General features: G+C 42.0%; 3 protein-coding genes across 5 annotated transcripts; 2 read left to right on the top strand and 1 right to left on the bottom strand.

The window, feature by feature from the left end:
• Positions 1-2291: 2291 nt before the first annotated feature.
• LOC135491442 (mitochondrial import inner membrane translocase subunit Tim17-A-like) lies at positions 2292-14744 on the bottom strand. 3 transcript variants are annotated; one of them, XM_064777315.1, is made up of 7 exons: positions 14493-14744; positions 4885-4984; positions 4569-4632; positions 4201-4329; positions 3919-4029; positions 3672-3736; positions 2292-2959 (listed from the first exon to the last, which is right to left on the bottom strand). In XM_064777315.1, the coding sequence occupies exons 1-7, from the start codon at positions 14594-14596 to the stop codon at positions 2951-2953; spliced, it is 582 nt and encodes a 193-aa protein (XP_064633385.1). In that variant the 5' UTR covers positions 14597-14744; the 3' UTR covers positions 2292-2950. The 3 variants fall into 3 exon arrangements, with proteins under 3 accessions (XP_064633385.1, XP_064633384.1, XP_064633387.1); XM_064777314.1 differs by having other exon boundaries at positions 2292-3736; positions 14493-14739; XM_064777317.1 differs by lacking the exon at positions 14493-14744 and adding an exon at positions 5561-5590 and having other exon boundaries at positions 2292-3736.
• LOC135491024 (uncharacterized) lies at positions 6574-12967 on the top strand. Its single transcript, XM_064776647.1, has 7 exons — positions 6574-6754; positions 7197-7278; positions 7391-7455; positions 7713-7908; positions 8014-10629; positions 10899-11064; positions 11404-12967. The coding sequence occupies exons 1-7, from the start codon at positions 6701-6703 to the stop codon at positions 11540-11542; spliced, it is 3318 nt and encodes a 1105-aa protein (XP_064632717.1). The 5' UTR covers positions 6574-6700; the 3' UTR covers positions 11543-12967.
• Positions 14695-16629, top strand: LOC135490910 (paired box protein Pax-6-like). Its single transcript, XM_064776488.1, has 4 exons — positions 14695-14712; positions 14825-14926; positions 15310-15479; positions 15843-16629. Exons 1-4 carry the CDS (start codon positions 14695-14697, stop codon positions 16483-16485), a joined length of 933 nt encoding a protein of 310 aa, XP_064632558.1. The 3' UTR covers positions 16486-16629.
• The last annotated feature ends 1537 nt before the right edge of the window (positions 16630-18166 follow it).

Raw genomic sequence — 18166 nt, 5'->3', positions numbered from 1 at the left:
AGAGTAGTGCCCAGCAGAGCTTTCGAACTGATCTGTCTTCTAGAGGGGTTATCCCCAAATACACCATTGCCCAGAGCTAGAACTGATGCGTGTCTTTAAGATGGGTTTCTCCCCATAAGAGTGGTGCCCAGGAGATCTCTCAAACTGATCAGCCTTCAAGAGGGGTTGTCCCCAAATAAACCATCGCCCAGAGCTTGCACTGATCTGCCTCAAAGATGAATTGTTCCCCATTAGAGTGGTGCCCAGCAGAGCTCTCGAACTGATCTGTCTTCAAGAATGTTGTCCTCAAATACAGCATTGCCCAGAGCTAGCACTGATGCTTGGCTTCAAGATGGGTTTCTCCCCGTTAGGGTGGTGCCAAGCAGAGCTCTCAAACTGATCTGTCTTCAAGCGGGGTTGTCCCCAAATACACCATTGCCCAGAGCTAGAATAGATGCTTGTCTTTAAGATGGGTTTCTCCCCATAAGAGTAGTGCCCAGCAGAGCTCTCGAACTGATCTGCTTTCAAGAGAGGTTGTCCCCAAATAAACCATCGCCCAGATCTTGCACTGATCTGCCTCAAAGATGAATTGTTCCCCATTAGAGTGGTGCCCAGCAGAGCTCTCGAACTGATCTGTCTTCAAGAGGGGTTGTCGCCAAATACACCATTGCCCAGAGCTAGAACTGATGCTTGTCTTTAAGATGGGTTTCTCCCCATAAGAGTAGTGCCCAGCAGAGCTCTCGAACTGATCTGTCTTCAAGATGGTTTGTCGCCAAATACACCATCGCCCAGAGCTAGCACTGATTCTTGTCTTCAAGATGGGTTTCTCCCCATTAAGGTGGTGCCAAGCAGAGCTCTCAAACTGATCTGTCTTCAAGAGGGGTTGTCCCCAATGCCCAGAGCTAGAACTGATGCTTGTCTTTAAGATGGGTTTCTCTCCATAAGAGTAGTGCCCAGCAGATCTCTCGAACTGATCTGTCTTCAAGATGGTTTGTCGCCAAATACACCATCGCCCAGAGCTAGCACTGATTCTTGTCTTCAAGATGGGTTTCTTCCCATTAGGGTGGTGCCAAGCAGAGCTCTCAAACTGATCTGTCTTCAAGAGGGTTTGTCCCCAAATACACCATTGCCCAGAGCTAGAACTGATGCTTGTCTTTAAGATGGGTTTCTCCCCATAAGAGTAGTACCAAGCAGAGATCTCAAACAGATCTGTCTTCAAGATGGTTTGTCGCCAAATACACCATCGCCCAGAGCTAGAACTGATGCTTGTCTTTAAGATGGGTTTCTCCCCATAAGAGTGGTGCCCAGCAGAGCTCTCGAACTGATCTGTCTTCAAGATGGTTTGTCGCCAAGTACACCATCGCCCAGAGCTGGCACCGATGCTTGTCTTCAAGATGGGTTGCTCCCCCATTTCACCATACCCAGCAGAGCTAGCACTAATGCTTGTCTTCAAGATAGGTTGTTCCCCTAATACACCATCATACAGAGCTAGCACAGGTGCTTGTCTTCAATACGAGTTGTTCCCCCAATAAACCAACGCCAAGAGCTAGCATTGATCTGTCTTCAAATGGGTTGCCCCACGGATAAGACAAGAGTATAGTCGCGATACCGTATATAGGGATCTTGGTTATGAACATATGCACTATTAGTATACTTGAATTCATTGGTAGTGGTCAAAGAACTGTATGACAATGCAACCAGTGCAGTCCACGTGGATGGATAACACTATCAAAGAGTGGACCTCCCTCACAACACCTCAACTTATCCGGAAGGCCGAAGACAGATCTACTTGGGCATGCATCCACATCACTGCTGCCAAGGCGCCCCTACCACCCCAGGTCATGGGTCTTAGTAACAGGATCACAATCTATGCTTTAGATAACGTTGGTGTTTGCGACTATGTTCCTCTGCAGCACAAGTCAGAATGCTTCTGGGGGCTAACCTGATGACATGATAGCCAGCTAGCCATCTGGGCCAAGTCGAAGGTATCGTATGATTAACCAATCAGCCAAAAGTTTGTCACAGCGGAGTCTCTGAGGACAGTGTGATAAGAACACCCAGTTCTTGCTGCAATCCTGGTTATAACCATACGCGCAAGTCAATAATAGATACTGCCCACATGATACTCCACCCACCGGCTTATTTCAGTGTAGGCGATATGCTCAGATGCAAGGGTAATTTTGAAACTGTGCTGCCACCTGTAGGTCAAAGGTGGAACTCAAATGTTGCTGACCAGGGAGGCTTTTTGAACTTTTTCCAGTCACAACGCTCCACATGTCGCTGTTCGAACAGTAATTTGAGGAACAATCACATAAAATGACAAAACCTTTATTTTACATAAGCTAATATTCTTACTATACAATGTACAATCCAAGACAATTTATTCAATTGGGGGGGGCACTGGATTTCTACTGGCTTTGCTCAAAAGTAAATTTTCACCAGTAAACATGGACAGACAAGGCAAAGTTTTATCAGAATTGGTAATCTTGGTCACACATGTATTTCCATCATAGGAGGAGTGGCAATCATCCAAAATCAGACCACCACATCATATCTTACACAAAGTTCTTGTTACATCATCAAAAAAACTTTTTACGATCTTCTTTCAAAAAGGACCAAGAATACTACATCCAGGTAAAGATACAATTATGATAACAGATAACTCAGCTTGAACAGTTTTCAAACCACAGAGCCTAGTGATCTGGTAGATAGGTCTGGTCATGCTCTCGAGAATGAAAACATGCGAGTCCTGACACACACCTGCTTAGCATTCTGTCTTTGAGGCTCTGATGGCTATGAATCAACACACATTTAGTAGCAGATGCAAGGCCATCTGTACTTAGATATTTCCAATAATTTCTTACAACCTTTCAAATCCCCACCCAATGTTTGAAATGAAATGAAATTCCGACCGATTCCAAACAGCAGGGAAGCTTGTTGCAATACAGCAGACTTGCCTTTTAAACCATTATCAGGTCATCTGAAAAATACAAGAAGGCCCCTAACAATTCAAGACTACCGCAAAACTTCAGCAAAGTGCCTCAGTTTTGGCCTACATTTTAGCTTCACCCCGATCCCTCCTCATATTAAAACGTAGCAAAATGCACTCAAATCCTGCAGAAATTTACATCACAGCCTAAGCTCATTATCTTTAATCATTGACTTATCTAGAATAATGTGTCAACTTTCTCAACCCTGACTCAAAATGTCAATGCTAAGCCAAGATTGCTAAACATCTCAACTGAAGTGAGTAGCAAATTCTAATAAATACATGTACTTTATAACAAAATGTTCACATGCCTAAAAGTTAGTCACATTTTATATTAGTCACATGTAGGGAATTCTAAAGCTCAAAAACATGATGAACTTAACATGACTTCCTACTTTTCTGATCCAATCAACACTAATTCAAGGGAAGAAATAATCAGAATTTCTATGGAGATCCCCCAGGCTTGACAATTTCAAGGAAGCCACTGACGAAGCCACGGCTGAAAGGTTTCAGGACAGACAAGTGTAACTGTGAAGTCAGATGATAACCTATAACATAGTTGATATCAGACTATCAATCTAAAACTTTTACTTTTACTTATGTTAATGGAATCAGAGAAGTCTCCAAAATGAATACACCCCATGTGTTTTTCATGATTCGTTAAAAATTGATTAGCTAAAGTGTCTCATCATTGATAGCCTACATTGCTTCCAAATAATGGCTTTGGAGGTAACTGATCATCAGGTGGTGGCTGCTGTGTTGGGTCCACTGCAAAGAGAACATGGAAATACAATAATCCTACAGGTACAATAGATTACAAGGTCTAGGCATGGAAATTGGGTTTATCATAGTGTCACCCATGTTTTAAACTGAATACAACCTGTGGCAATGATGATTGACACAAAGCGATTTGCAGTCAGAAATGGTGTTGCAACATTTGCAATACTTACTCGGTTTGAACTGCTCTGCCGAAAACCTTGTGAACATGATACCAATTCCTTCAATAAGTGCTAACAATACACCTCCAATTATGGCTGAACCAACCATTGCTCCAGCTCCATCTGAAATAATAGATTGACCAATGTGAAATCAGAAGGAGACGAAAATCATTCAACTCGGAATAGAGGCATGAAGGTAGAAAAGATGACAATAAGCCATCAATGAAGCGTACCTGTCTCAGTATTTCAACATGACATAGAATGATTCACACCAAACAGAAAAGTTTGACTTACTTCTGACAGATAATATCGCCCCGGTCAGGGCACCACTTGTTATAGAATTCCATGGATCTTCTTTTTTCCTAATATACACTAAAGAACAGTCAATGGCCGAGAATAATCCTCCCCAAACAGCAAAGTTACCTGCAAGTCAAACATGACACAGTTTTTATGTCCAAAATGGACTTGCTTTCTAACTACATGTAACATCACTAGGTTATTGTCTGTAAATGTTTTTAGACACAACAGTACATGTGTTCCTACATTGTACTTGGAAAAGAACACATTTATCCAAATATCTGTCATAAGAAAAGAAGGAAATTTGGCTTCTCTGATTCCTGGAAACTTTCTACCCTGATGAGGATTGTATATCCAATTCTTACCTCCTGTGATTGGAGCCCTTTCTTTTACAGCTATTAAACTACCTAATAACCGCCTATATTGACCCTGAAATGAAGAACAAAGAAATTTCAATTACAGGTCTCCAACTTGCACATATTAAAAGAGGGTCTCAGAGACTGACATGAATAAAGAGGTCCGCCTCTCTCCATGATCACTGATGTACCTTTTAGAAGCTGTTCAGAAGAATCCTCCACCCCTCCACTGGCTCCAGCACGATTAGACTGGAGGGAAACGAAAGCTTGAAGGTGTAACCCATACAACAGGTTCATGCTAGTCATGGAGTTCCGAATGACTTACACTGGGAGCATTTCTGTAACCTTTTATCGTATGGAATACTGAGCCACCAATAGCTCCCATGGCGAAGGCACCACCACAGTCATCAACTATCCGCCAAGGACTGAAAGAGAGAAACATTCAATTTTAGTACATACCAGTTAAACTTTCGCCCAAGTTCTGAAGTTTGGAAAAGTTGTATTCTTGAGATTTATAAAGTCTAATCGCGCCATAGTGACAGTTTAACACTGTCTGTGTACGTGTGCAGCCCCATCCATATCCATGGCCGTCGTGGGCGTGGGCCGTGCTAGAATTAAACTACTACTGGGCTGTGGGACACTGATAAAGTGACTTTACAGGCTCCTCTTAAGACGTATGTGGTTGGCCTACATGTCCTAAGAGGATGTCACTGACACAGTTAAAAGCCAACAAACATGGCCATCACTAACCACTACATTCTATGCACTGTACGTGTACACGCATCACCTATTCACGATGCAATGCATGCATAATCGATAATGCACGCAGATCGGTCACGAAAAGGTCATGTTTTGTAACCAAATATTTAATAATCGAATGGATATTTTTATTAGATTTTTGACAAAAATTATTTTGGATGCTACTTCAATGTGCTCGTGCTTTTGATTCAGAATTTATACATTAAATCTTATAAAAAACAGTGTTTTTATCAGCTCCTCACCAAGGTTCACGTGCGTATTCTTCCATGATGAAACTTAGTCTATTGCGCAGATGGTCTGCGCATTGAGAAATCCCCGAGTTGGACTAATGCAATGACGCTAATGCCAAATATGGGGAAGAAATTTAAATGGCGTCACCTGGTGTGAAAAATAAAACGCTCGTGGGAAATACGAATTAGCCTCTATCCGCTCCCTATTAGGTCTCATTAGGGAGTTTTTTTTGTTATTCATGCGGCCAAGCCCTAACCGTAGTTCCTAAAATCACTGATTTCTCGGTCCTTACAGTACGTCAGCGTTGATTCAGCAGTTGTTTTGGCAAAGACATGTTTTTTTGGAGTTTCTGAAACCTAGAGTGCTACTCAATAATAGGTGACTAACAAGAAACTACGCATTTATACTGTTGTTGCCGACGTATGTGTACACTGAACTTGGGATGTGCGTCGGCCCCGTGTTGAAATGCCGTCCAGTGCCAGTTGGTGCGTTTTTTTCTGATTTGTGCAAAATTCAACATATCTCAAAAGTTCAATGGTTGACCCTCGATTTTTTTTTGATTTTTGTATAGCGTAAGCAACTGTCTTTCATGGGAGAATGGTCTCTGTAAGAATTATTCAGGAAGAAATGTATAATATTTGGGGTTTTTCGTGATTGTCTGGCCCAATTGGCAATAGTGCCATTTGGGATGGTGAACAGAGCTAGCAAATGCGACGCTAATGATTTATTTAAAGAAATAAAATGCCCGATTTAACATCCTGCAGAATCAGGGGAATCGAGCGTTTCCAGTGATATACGACAGAAATGGGTTGTCCTCGTGCATTCACTTTGGAAACGCATTTTAAAATAGATGTTACGTCCTGTTAATGGGGCACGTCATCATCGCGTACATTTGGGAAAAACTCCCTAACGAGACCCTAGGCGATTTATTTTTTCATTTTCACACCAGGTGACGCCATTTTGTTTCCCATATTTGGCATAATTTATGCCGCAGCGTCATTGCATGTAGAATGCACGTAGATCGACACCTCGCCACTACCCGCCAAAAAGGGAATTTCTTGAAAAATTATGAACAAAATAATCAATTTAAATAGGGATTTCCCCTGCAATTCCCCGAAAATTGATGTTTGATTTCAACATACAATTCAATCATGAACAGCAATTGTGATACATCAGTGATAAAACCTCCATCCGTCATGTCAGAGGTAGGAATAATGGTAAAATAAAAACAGTTCTCAAAATGTTGTTGGTGTGACTAGTCACTGGTGTCATGCTGTCATAGCTGTAGGCCTACGTTAGGCCTACGTTAGGCCTACCATGCTACAAGTGTACTAGCCTATAGCCTATGTCATGTAAATGTATGTGCCTCAATGTACAGAGTGCTCTTGCATGTCTTAATTATAGTTTGACTGAGTAAGGCATTGCCTTTGGCTTTAAAAATGATTTCTGAAAAGTTTAGTTTGGCACCCTCGGCCTCACCCATGCCCATGGCTATTGGCCAGACATAGGCCCTACTATAGCCATAGGCCTATATGAATGGCCCTATTCATAAAATCATCATCATTCTTGTGGTCCATCGGCATCGATGGTGGACTGGAAGCTAAGCCTGCTGAGGAAACTGTTCAGGTTTTTCCTTTGTTTTTGCAGGAAATGATGGATCTTTTGAAGTGTCCCCTTTGTAAGGATTTCTTCGTAGTTCCAGTACTTCTGCCGAGCTGTTCTCATAACTGTAAGTGTCATCAGTCATCAGTGAGTAAGTCTACAGTTCTGTCTTCAAAATAATGGTCTGCGGTGTGCGGTGACTATTTAAAATTGTATTGAAAGTAATCTTGTATTTTCAGTTTGCTACGGTTGTGTAGGCCTACCTGGGAATGTGGGCGTAGAGAAGTGTCCAACCTGTGGTCAAGTAAGTATGAGTAACTGCCCACTTGGTGACTCTACTAGAGTCTCTCAACTGAAAAGTGCCTCAATCATGAACATAAAATCTGAGAGATTTGTTGAAAAAAAAGATTTTGCAATTTGGTTGTAGTGATTAATTATCTGAAACTATTTGTGCACGTATGCCCTTAGAATATATTTCTTGCAAATCTAAATTGATCAGAATCTAAAACATAGTCTTACTTCATTTATATACCAAATCACATGTTTTTCTTTTTTGTTTAGAGAGTGCATGACGAAGATATGCCTGTTAGGAATGAAATTCTTGATGAGTTGGTTAGAATATTTCGGGAATCGATCCAAGTGTCCGTGCGGTCGGGAGATGAATCGACTTATTCTACTTTGATCGAGTCTGAGGATGTTTCTGCCACTTCGCAGGATGAGTCGATGGTCACTGAGAGTGCAGTCGGAAATGACAATGGTAAAAATTAGTTCTAAATTAAATTCACGGTGATCGGAGAAGATTCAGGAAATGTTGCCCTGGGTTTCTTGGTTTCTCTTCATCAACTTTCTCTTTGTTTTTCAGTCCCATGCCCTGTCTGTTTGTCACCCATCCCAAATGAGGCGATCAACAATCACCTAGACGGCTGCCTGATGTCAACTGAAGAAAACAAAGAATCTAAATTGTGCCGATCGAGAAAGTCTGCATCTAAGGATGAAAGTCCGCTTAAGAAGGCGACTGCTCGTTGTGATGGTGAGAGTTCAAGTGCTCGTTCCCAATCTACCAGTGCAGATGAAACAACGTTGAAGAAAAGGCATAAATCTAAATTCTGGACGTATGAGCCAGTTTTGAATGATGTTCAAAACATGGCTGATGATGTCGCTAGTACCGGTAGTTTGAAGCCGGTTTCAAAAACTAGGGTAATTATTGATGAAGATAGTTTCAAGGATGAAACATCAAGGAGAAGAAGAGGTAGGAGTTTGCATGAGATGATATCAACCTCCGATAGTGAAGATGTTTCAAATATTGATCGGGAAACGAATGCCCAACCAGGTCAGTTCACTTTAATTCGGACAAAAACAAGACAGCAAGCACCACTAAAAATGACTCGATGTCTGTCAGGTATTCCAAAGGAACATGTTGCTTTAAAAAAGGGACCTGTCGGAACTCTGGATGAGGAAAGTCCAAGGCGAAGATCTTTGAGGGTTGGTCCATCAGTCTGCCATGTGGCAGATGAAGATTCCACTACAAGTACTGGTCAAATGACCAATCGCAGGTCTTCTAGGACCATGAGTTCAGAGGCTTCAAGTGCAACTGCAGAACATAAAATAAAGCACTTAAATCTCGCATCTCCACGTTCTTGCAGTGAAGGGAGGTTGAACTATTCAGTCGGTGATCATGGTAACTCGAAAAACAAAAAGCGATCATCTAAATTTTGGACTTACGAGGTAGTCATCCCCAGTGTGGTGCAAGATTCTCCACCTCCAGCAGACACAGAAGGCAGAAGGAGGTCCACTCTGCGCTCTTCTAGTGCAGTGTCAGATGCGAAGCCATCACCACGATCTCATAGTGAGGGGAGGGTGAAAGGTCTCAGGGTGAACGGGAACAGTGACAGCATGGTAAACAAAAATGCTAATTCAGCGAAGAAAAAGGGAAGTTCCAAGTTTTGGACTTACGTTCCCGTAGGACGAGACATTGAATCAACTGTGACCATGGTTACAGACATGGTGCAAGACGCTGGGAGCTTTACTGATCTTTCTGCTGGTTCAGATGTTGAAGGGAAAAAGAGGCTAACGCGCAGATCTCGCAGTGCTGTGAGTTCAGAAGCACGTCCTGGCTCGGCTTCACTAGAAACAAGCAGTGATTTAGACTCGAAACCATCAAGATTGAGCAGCAAAGAGAGGTCAAAAGTCCTTGTGAGGAAAAGAGAGGGATCAACATTTTGGACTTATTTGCCTGTTGTTGATCAAGAGGTTAAACTGACTGGTGTCGCTGTGTCAAGTGCAGAGCGAGAGAAGAGGGCGTCTCGGCGATCTTGCAGTGCTGGGAGTTCAAATGTTACTGTTTCTAAGACAGAATGCCGAGATATGAATTTGCAAGCGCCCGAGTCTGACATACCCAAGAAAGATTTGGTGTCCGGGACTTTTGATAAAAAAAGTGCACTGAAGAAAAGTTTGAAACGTGATAAAAGATATAAGGTGACCAAAAAGCTTGTATCCAAATTTTGGACTTATGTTCCCGTTGTACCTGGGGCTCATAACACTAAGGTGGTCACTGACCTATCTGACAATGTTGGGGGAAAGAGGTCCTCGCGTCGGTCTTGCATTGCTGTCAGCTCTGGGTCCGAGACTGACAAGTCAGCAATGTCGAAGAGTGAAGGGCGATCAAGAGATTCAAAGAACAAGCCTGTTGCTAAGAAAATCTCGGGGAAGAATACCACCGCTGAAGAGTCAATTGATCTGTCGGATAAGGACAAAAGAAATAGATCTTCTAGGCTGTCTTTGGCTGTTGTAGGGGCAGTTTCAGAAAGTGCTCAAAACGATCTGGCTGGATCTTCTGGTGAGGTTCTGAGGGCTGCGGTGACGCCTAGTAGAAAAAGAAAACGGTCTACCTCAAGGAACCCTGCACCAGTACACACGTTATCAGCCAGACACAAGAGACCAAGAACTGATGAAACTTGTTTTGGAAAAAAACTTAATAAGTCTGCAGGGTCTCAGAGTTTCTTATCGGAACAAGGCAGTTCATCGGAGGATGTTTATGATTTCGATTCGTCAGAGGAGAATATTCCAGAGTCTTTGGGTGGTTCTCAAGCTCAGAAAGAGCTGCAGGCAGCTGGTTCTGAATTGGCTGCAAGAAAATCTAGTTGTTTAATGTCTCCAGAAATCGGCCCACCCAGACAAAGAAAGGACAAAACTGGTTTTGTGACACCCAAACAAACAAAGAAGAAATCTTATTCAGAGACATTCGAACAGGACCATGCAGGTTTTCGCTCACCGTTCACATCACCAACCAGCTCCTTGATTTCAGCCCCTAAACCAATCACGCCATTGATTGCCGGTATATTCTGTAACTCACCTGCGTTTGGAGCTGTGAAGTTTGCTGAAGATGAGGACCAGGTTGATGGGTTTGGTTACGTTGACGACAGCTCGTCGGAGGCAGACAGTGATGATGATCTGCTTGGCTCCATCAGTCAAAGAATTGGTAGGTCGCCATCTTTCTCTTTTGTTGAGATTTTTTCTAAAATTAGAGATCGAAATGCCTGGTCTAGTACATTCTTATTTTCTGTCAAACTATGATATGTCCAAACCCAAACTACACACATGTAGTTATTTGGTTGGTAAATGCTAGACTATACCAAAACATTGCTGATTTCACAGTATAGTAACCGTGTATTGTGTGATCTTTAGAGTATAGAAAAATGGTTCACAATGACATTGAGTGAGGCCTCTCCACCAAAATGTATTTTTCAGATAACTTTGACGAGGAAGAAAGCGACCAACCAGACATCAACCACAATATTCCCAGTAAAGAAATAGAAATCGAAAAACTCTGGCCTGCCCTGTCAAAACGTCCATCAGTTGAGCCAGAACCTTCGGCATCAAATACACAACCAGTGGTTAGAGAATCACCAAGAAAGTGAGTAAACATTCATGATCAAAATACCAAAGTGACCTACATGTAGATTGTGGACAGTGTCAGTGGACAGCTTTCTTTTCTTGTTCTCTAATATCTGAATCATTGTTGATGTATTTTTCCTGATCAACGGTCTTTGAGTGAAAAGTCAAGATGCGTCAAGTCAAGCCCTCACATGTGGTTGTACCATTCTGTGTGTACTCAATCAAATAATTGGAAAAGATGTTAAATGTCTTTGGACATTACAATTTGATTTGTTCAAGATCATTTTTATGTGAATGCGACTTGGCCAAGTTGGTAAGAATGTGTGGGGTGGAATGAAATTAATCGTCTATTTTTCAGGAGCCGGGTTGAGAATTCACATCTCGTCCCAGAAAGCCCGATTATTCATCGTCTTGGAGAGCGAGGGTTCCGGAAACGGACACCAGGGGACCAACAACCGAAACCTCGGCATATCGGGAAGGCAAAGAAAAGACTGTGAGTCACTGAGTGTGAAGAAAGAGGAAAAGACTTTGATATCTGGGGGGAGTGATGTCCCAATATGTAGCTGAAGAGATCAGTCCCCTGACAACGCTGACTAGATTTCTCTGTCCTTGAACTGATCTGATCTGCATTCAGGCGGTATGCTTTTGGAGTTGCAAATCATTATCAAAGACAAGTGGAATATTTATGACAATGGCTCAAGCTATTTCTTTCGTGGTATTCCAAGAAACGGCCAGAAAAATCTTTATGGCATATAAACAATATCGGGAATTTTATTCAGTGGTACCAGAACTGGCCTTCGATTGGCCGATTAAGATTGATGATATTTTATCTTCCTGGTATACTGGTCAACATGGTCAGTACTCTTGCAAAAGTGTTTCAAGTTTCCTGGGATTGTTTTCTTGGTTCTATGGATACTGTTGTGCTATCAATTGAAGTATGAGCACTTATGGGATGTTTATGCATTGTATCTGGAGAAATTAATTTTAATTTATAAGCATATATAAAAATAGTATCTCAGGACAAGCTCTGTAAATTCACTTTGAATTTCACACATTATAAATCTGTAATCTTTTGTAAATAGGAATGCATTTATAATTTTACATGATTTAAACTTGTTAACGAATGTATTTTCGGTATTTTATATCGGGGGTACATGTGCTTGATGTAATTTATCCATGAAGACCACCTGCATAGTTATCTGTCATAATAAGTATGTATTTATCATGAATAAACAGCAGTGCCTTTCTGCCTTTTTTGTCAGATCTTACGAATAAAGAAGGCCAGGATCAGAGATGTCAAAAGTTTTCTGGGCATGGGATCAGGATAAGATATTGTAGAATAAAAGGGCCGGATATTAAAACAGTCTCAGCTGATTGTGACTTTTTAGTGCAACATATTTGGTATAGGTGGCGCAATAGTGATCCAGCGAGGCCGCTGGCTCGTGTCTCCGCTTTTCTAAAAGAACATCCTAGTACAACAGATGTGGTGTAGGTGGCGCAATAGTGATCCATCTTGGCCACTGGCTCGGCTGATTGTGACTTCGTCTCCGTTTCCCTGATGGAACACAATAGTTCAACTGATATGGTATAGGTGGCGAAATCGTGATCACTGTTTACCTTCCAGTTGATCGCCCTATTGCTTTTCAATACTGCTATTGTCATCTGAAGGGAACATATTCTATAATTGGGTCAAAATAAATCTGTATCTCGTCAATCAGAACTTTTAAGTAAACGCATGTATAAATGATATCCTTGACGTATTACGTCGAACAAGAAATTGTCATAACTGTAAACTTGGCTTGGAGCTGTTGGTACAGGTGCCAACACACTTGCCTGTACAAGGGCTGTGACTTTTACCGTCAGACTGATTTTGATTTTAAAGTTCATACCATGAGTGGAGTATTTTTGTGACCAAAGTACTGTTGTTTACAACTACATGTAATGATAAGCAATAAAACTGTTTACAAAGATTTGTCTCGTCTTCTTGTCTTTGTAAGGGAAAATCACAATTGAGTTAACTCGCACAGATTTCAAGGACTGGGTCACAATCCGGTTGTCTCGTGGAACTGGAAATGGCAGAGGGTAAGCTGGCTGAACCAATCTTGTAGGAACATATTCACCATCTGGATATCCCTCCCAGTGACCGAGGGTAAGATTCAATATAGCCTACAGATACATAGTCACAATCAAGAGGGCTATCTCAGTAATCAGTTCATGGACGTTTTTGAAGAAATGAATTAAGGAAGGAATTATAAAAGCGAGGTCTCAGGAAATGTTTTCTGAAAATTTCTTTTTTAGCACATAATGGTTGGTAATGTTATTTTCTGACAGAGTTTATTTTGTCACACGCTTGAAACTGGGTGAAAGTATAGAGTCTCTGCTCCCCAGATGAAAATGCAATAAAAACATCAATATATCGCAATGAAAATATTTGTTCCCCTCGGTGGAAAGTTTGACGTAATTTCATGTCCAATCATGAATCCCGCTTACCCACGCTGGGGCCTTCCTCGGAAATATTGAGCTTAATTGCCACCATGCGCAATAAGCAATTAAAAAGACATGGACACCTAATTGGAGCCGTTAGGTGAAATCAGGTCCCTCCCAAGCCACCCTCCACAAAATCCAGAAGAATTGCGCAAAAGAAATGAGTAAACGACATCATCTCTAAGTCAGCTTGTGACACTATAACTACAAGGGTTATATTTTGAGAAGGGTTACGGATGCTTCACTTGATTTTCTGCTGAGTTACTATCCACATCAGTTTGCTTAGAGATATCAGCGAGAAAACATCGATTCGGAGGACAGAGACTTGTTGCGTTTTATAGCTGATGTTTGAACTTTTGAGACGTCGCTCACTTCGAAATTGCCAAGAAAAATACTCAGGAAAACATTGTAATATTTGTCATCACGAAGATATAGGTAAGATATTTTATATATTTTTAACTTTTTTGTGTCAGTGGTCATCTATTTAACGCGTCGGTCACTTCCAATGTCTCGAGAAGTCGTCCCTGGCCATACATTTTTACCTAGCGGTCGCCCGATGGACTGACGTTGTCGATATCATCTTTTGGATGATCCCTGGATGAATAAAAAAAAGACCCCGAACCATATCTGTTGATATTCTCAAACGGGTGTAACTTTATCATGTTGGCGTACCCCAGGGGTTTGGATAGATCATGCTCTGTTTTCTCTGTTAATGGACGCATAGAGGTAAAGAAGTATGTAGCCTACAGACAAAATGTTTGACAGCGCCTTTTTATGCAACCTTTGACATTTTGAAGGCTACCTGTAACCCACGTATTAATTGATGAAATAAAAATCCCCGAGGGATTGGCACAGATGCGTCTCACACACGTACAGTCGTATCGTCCCAGGAGCCAGGTTCCTGTTAGACTATTGTTTTTTTGCATGGCTATGTCTTATCAGGCGGTTTGAATTTACACCTACCTCTTGGGTCTCTTATTATTACTTATTATACCATTTATTTCGCTCGCAGATTGGTCATTTGAGATGCCAGCCGTGAAGACTAAGCGGTCCAAGTCCAGAATCATCTTCTCTAATGATCAGGTCAGTTTTTACTCAACTCATTCAATTTCCTTCATCTCACTGACATCAGTTTCAACACTCTCTAAACGATTTTCGACCAAAAATGTCGGATACCTCAGATGTTGCAGCCAATACGACCAGTTCCACACTTACAATAGTCTCACCATTGTTCCGCAATTACTGTCTTACTTGTACAGTCTGTATATTCATGCCCTTTATTGAATTTTCCCCAGTTGGAGCAGCTGGAGACAGCGTTCAAGCGTGCCAAGTATCCAGATATATCCATCTTGGAGGAGCTGAGCGGCCAGATGAGAATTCCCATGGACAAGATAGCAGTAAGTCACAATCTGTTTTGACCACATTGAATTGACCAACAATTGACTAGACGAATCGATATGTTTTGCACTGAATGTACTTAACAGTGTCATCACCGTCACATCCTTTCGGTACCACGCAATCTTGTATGCTGGAAAATGAAACCTTCTGCTGAATATTTACATGTATTCAGTCGCACGATGCGAACACTACTGTGCTGAATTGGAAATCAGGCGTAAGGAATGAGTAGCCAACTTCAACTTGGTTGGCCCACTTCTGGACTGAGAGTGTACGACCATAGCGTGTTGCCAGCAATCTCTGTGTATCAAGAATTGACTGCGGTAGATTGGACAGAATTTGAAACGTATTCATAGCTTTACCTTCTTATTTGATTCCATTGCAGACATGGTTCCAGAACAGACGCGCTAAGTTCAAACGAGACGCCAAGAGTGACCACAAGCTGTGGATGAGGGAGCAGGTGTTCCAAAAGGTCGACAAACCCTGCGGTAGTGTTAAACTAGACCATGTCATCAGCCCGATAGAGCCCAAGAATGAGAGGCTACCGTCTTCAAAGTAAGTTTCTTGGTTCGAAAAGAAATACTAGTTGGCGTATTGTCTTGTGTTTTCAATTTACATGTACAGTACTTCAAAAGGAAAGTAATTGTATCCATGGTGCATGTGAACCAACGTTAGCAAAGGAGGTGAAACAGTCATAAGTGTTCCCCGGGTAAAGTTCCCTTAAGACCGGTAGGAGCCATTGCAGGCGGTTGTAATGGGGGTATAGTGGGCATCTTTAAGTATTCCCCAAAGCTAAAAGTTGAACTGCTTACAAAAGCTCAGCTGTTCAAGAAGATGTATAGTCTTTCCTTTTGTTATAGGCAAACCTGAATTGGGTTTTCGATCATGTTTTTGACCAAAATACTTCAATCTTTTCAGTGTGCATCATTTGCCCGAGACAACACACCAACCCTTCCTGCCGTCGATAAACCCGTACAGTCAGATTCCCGTTACCAGGAGCGACCAATCACTCACAGATTCCAACAGTCACGTGCCGTACTTTCCACCAATCGTAACACAAGAGTACCAGCAGAGCCGCATTTCGCCAACGACAACAACCAACTGCAATCGGCTTCCTCCGTACCAGACAGGAACACCTTACTACTCAGCGGATGCAAGTGTTTTCGAACCACTTCCATCATACGGGGATCCAACAACTCGCAGCTTGACGAAAAGTTCATTAGATTCGTCTGGATTGACTTCGACTGCCTCTTCTGTTACGAATATGGCCAGTGGACAGAACTATGGTGCTTACGTGAACCGCAGTGCCTTCCTGCACTACCCGAATCCGATACGTCAGCCACTTACGTCATCGACATCAGCGCCATCTAACTTTCTCTTCGACAACAGCTATTACCAGGACACTCAATCGAACGGTTACCCTTTAATTCCTTCCACGACGAGTTACAAAGCTACGTTGCCACTCCCAGGATACGGTGCGCCGCCGAGTATATCCACATCCGCAGGACCGTCCAATGGCATACAACCCTTCCCTGCACAGTGTCGATTGGCTCAATATTAGAACTAGGCCTATTGTTCGGTACATTATCATCAACATTTCACCCTCGATGACTACCCTGAATAAAATACTACATATACTCTGCATGTAATAAATCTACATATGTCAGCATTGCCAAATGTTGACTTTTCCAGTGCTTCATACCTCGTTGGGAAGATTCCCTGTTCATGTAATGTAAAAATGTATAATAAAGGATGTACAAATGTTTTAATATAAAATCTTGTAAAGGAAATGCAGCGTTGACTATTTTATCACATGGTTTTCTTGAGCAACGCCCTAAACACAAGTCGAAGATAGACTCATGACGACCTTTAAGACCCTTACCGAGTGTACGCGATCGAGTGCAAAAGCGTTTGACGTTGACTGAGTAAGAAGAAGAGCACATTATGGAAAAGGAGGATGTTTCGTGAATGCTGTTGCTTTTTTCAACAGAAAGGCATTTGCGTGTGCATGCCCAAGTACATTGTTATGGACGGAACACGACCCCTATACGGAAAGCTCAGGGGATTTTAAAGATCTAGAAGCTATGAGATTCGATATCAAGATCTACTTAGTATGTTCTATCGCTATCAGAAAGCACACCAAAGCTGACTGGACTCATTTTTTGTTATTTACAGGTGTATATATCATCAAAATGACAACCTCTTAACATTTTCTATGATTCATGTACATTGTATTGTACAGCTAAACCGCAAGACGTATAGCCTGCAGCATTGCTCTTTTTTGCTTAAAAAAGATATGTTAGGGGTATTGGGTTCCTGCGACTGAAACTCAAGTCCTCGGGGTTTGCCCAGTGGGTTCCTGCGACTAGCCCGCTATACGCTTAATGGGGCGGGCCGGGTTCGGTCTATAGGCCTATATACTGCGACTGAAACTAAAGGGTATCGCAAATAACTCAATATACTGTGGCTGTTATAATACATCACGTTATTAAGGCCATTTGCTCAATTCATCAACCATCGGGAATTGTCAGGAGTCAGACCCGTGGGCGACTTTGTCTGTACTCTTTTCTTGATAACCGTATAATTTTATAGTATCTATACGCATCGAGGGCGAGTGTGAGTAAAAAGTTGACCTATATCCCCGCACGGGAATACCTCTCAGTGTTTCACTTAACTAAAGGTTATAGTTGAGAGATGATTGACATACTCATGGTCAACGGAGTTCTTGGAAAAACGAACTTTTTATTAATCATAAAGTACATGTCTGTCATTTTCATACAGTTGTGCCGTCCGATTTTAACGATATCGGTATCGGTTAATGCTCTCTTACCTTCGATATTTATGTGTGAAGTAAAACGAGTGTGGAAATAGTGCATAACAAAAAAGGGATGCCAGTATATGTGATACGGAGTAAAATGTTTAAAAGGTCGAGGGGCGAAACCCTCTCATAGTTCGACCCCACACGTACAGTCGTTGCATGTATGAAACGGAGTTTTTGCAAATCCCGCGAAACGCGAACGTGAACGCCTATCCCATTGTTCGATCTACCAATAACTATGTAGAACAATTGGATAGGCGTTTGAGTTGACGTTTTGGGGTTTTGCGAAAACTACCTATTGCTTCTGACGCCAGACATTGAACTAACATGTAGTATAGGACGAATGGCCGCTTCCTATCCTTCTTAGTCCGATCTTTGGGTAATCCTTTCCTCAGGCTTGACCCTTTCCAGGATACGCATGTTA

Source organism: Lineus longissimus, chromosome 7, assembly GCF_910592395.1.
Source record: "Lineus longissimus chromosome 7, tnLinLong1.2, whole genome shotgun sequence".
In the NCBI taxonomy this organism is placed as follows: Eukaryota; Metazoa; Nemertea; class Pilidiophora; order Heteronemertea; family Lineidae; genus Lineus; species Lineus longissimus.
This window is presented reverse-complemented; position numbering and strand designations above follow the sequence as displayed.

What these genes read in the sequence shown, in the direction of transcription:
- LOC135490910 (XM_064776488.1), top strand. An exon ending in TTCCCATGGACAAGATAGCA is followed by an intron (nt 14,927 to 15,309) that starts GTAAGTCACAAT and finishes ATTCCATTGCAG; the next exon opens with ACATGGTTCCAGAACAGACG. An exon ending in GAGAGGCTACCGTCTTCAAA is followed by an intron (nt 15,480 to 15,842) that starts GTAAGTTTCTTG and finishes CAATCTTTTCAG; the next exon opens with TGTGCATCATTTGCCCGAGA.
- LOC135491442 (XM_064777314.1), bottom strand. Translation starts at nt 14,596, where the DNA reads ATGATTCTGGACTTGGACCGCTTAGTCTTCACGGCTGGCATCTCAAAT. An exon ending in AATAATAAGAGACCCAAGAG is followed by an intron (nt 4,985 to 14,492) that starts GTAGGTGTAAAT and finishes TCTCTCTTTCAG; the next exon opens with TCCTTGGCGGATAGTTGATG. An exon ending in GGCGATATTATCTGTCAGAA is followed by an intron (nt 4,030 to 4,200) that starts GTAAGTCAAACT and finishes CTATTATTTCAG; the next exon opens with ATGGAGCTGGAGCAATGGTT.
- LOC135491024 (XM_064776647.1), top strand. Translation starts at nt 6,701, where the DNA reads ATGAACAGCAATTGTGATACATCAGTGATAAAACCTCCATCCGTCATG. An exon ending in TGCAGTCGGAAATGACAATG is followed by an intron (nt 7,909 to 8,013) that starts GTAAAAATTAGT and finishes TTTGTTTTTCAG; the next exon opens with TCCCATGCCCTGTCTGTTTG. An exon ending in GTTAGAGAATCACCAAGAAA is followed by an intron (nt 11,065 to 11,403) that starts GTGAGTAAACAT and finishes TCTATTTTTCAG; the next exon opens with GAGCCGGGTTGAGAATTCAC.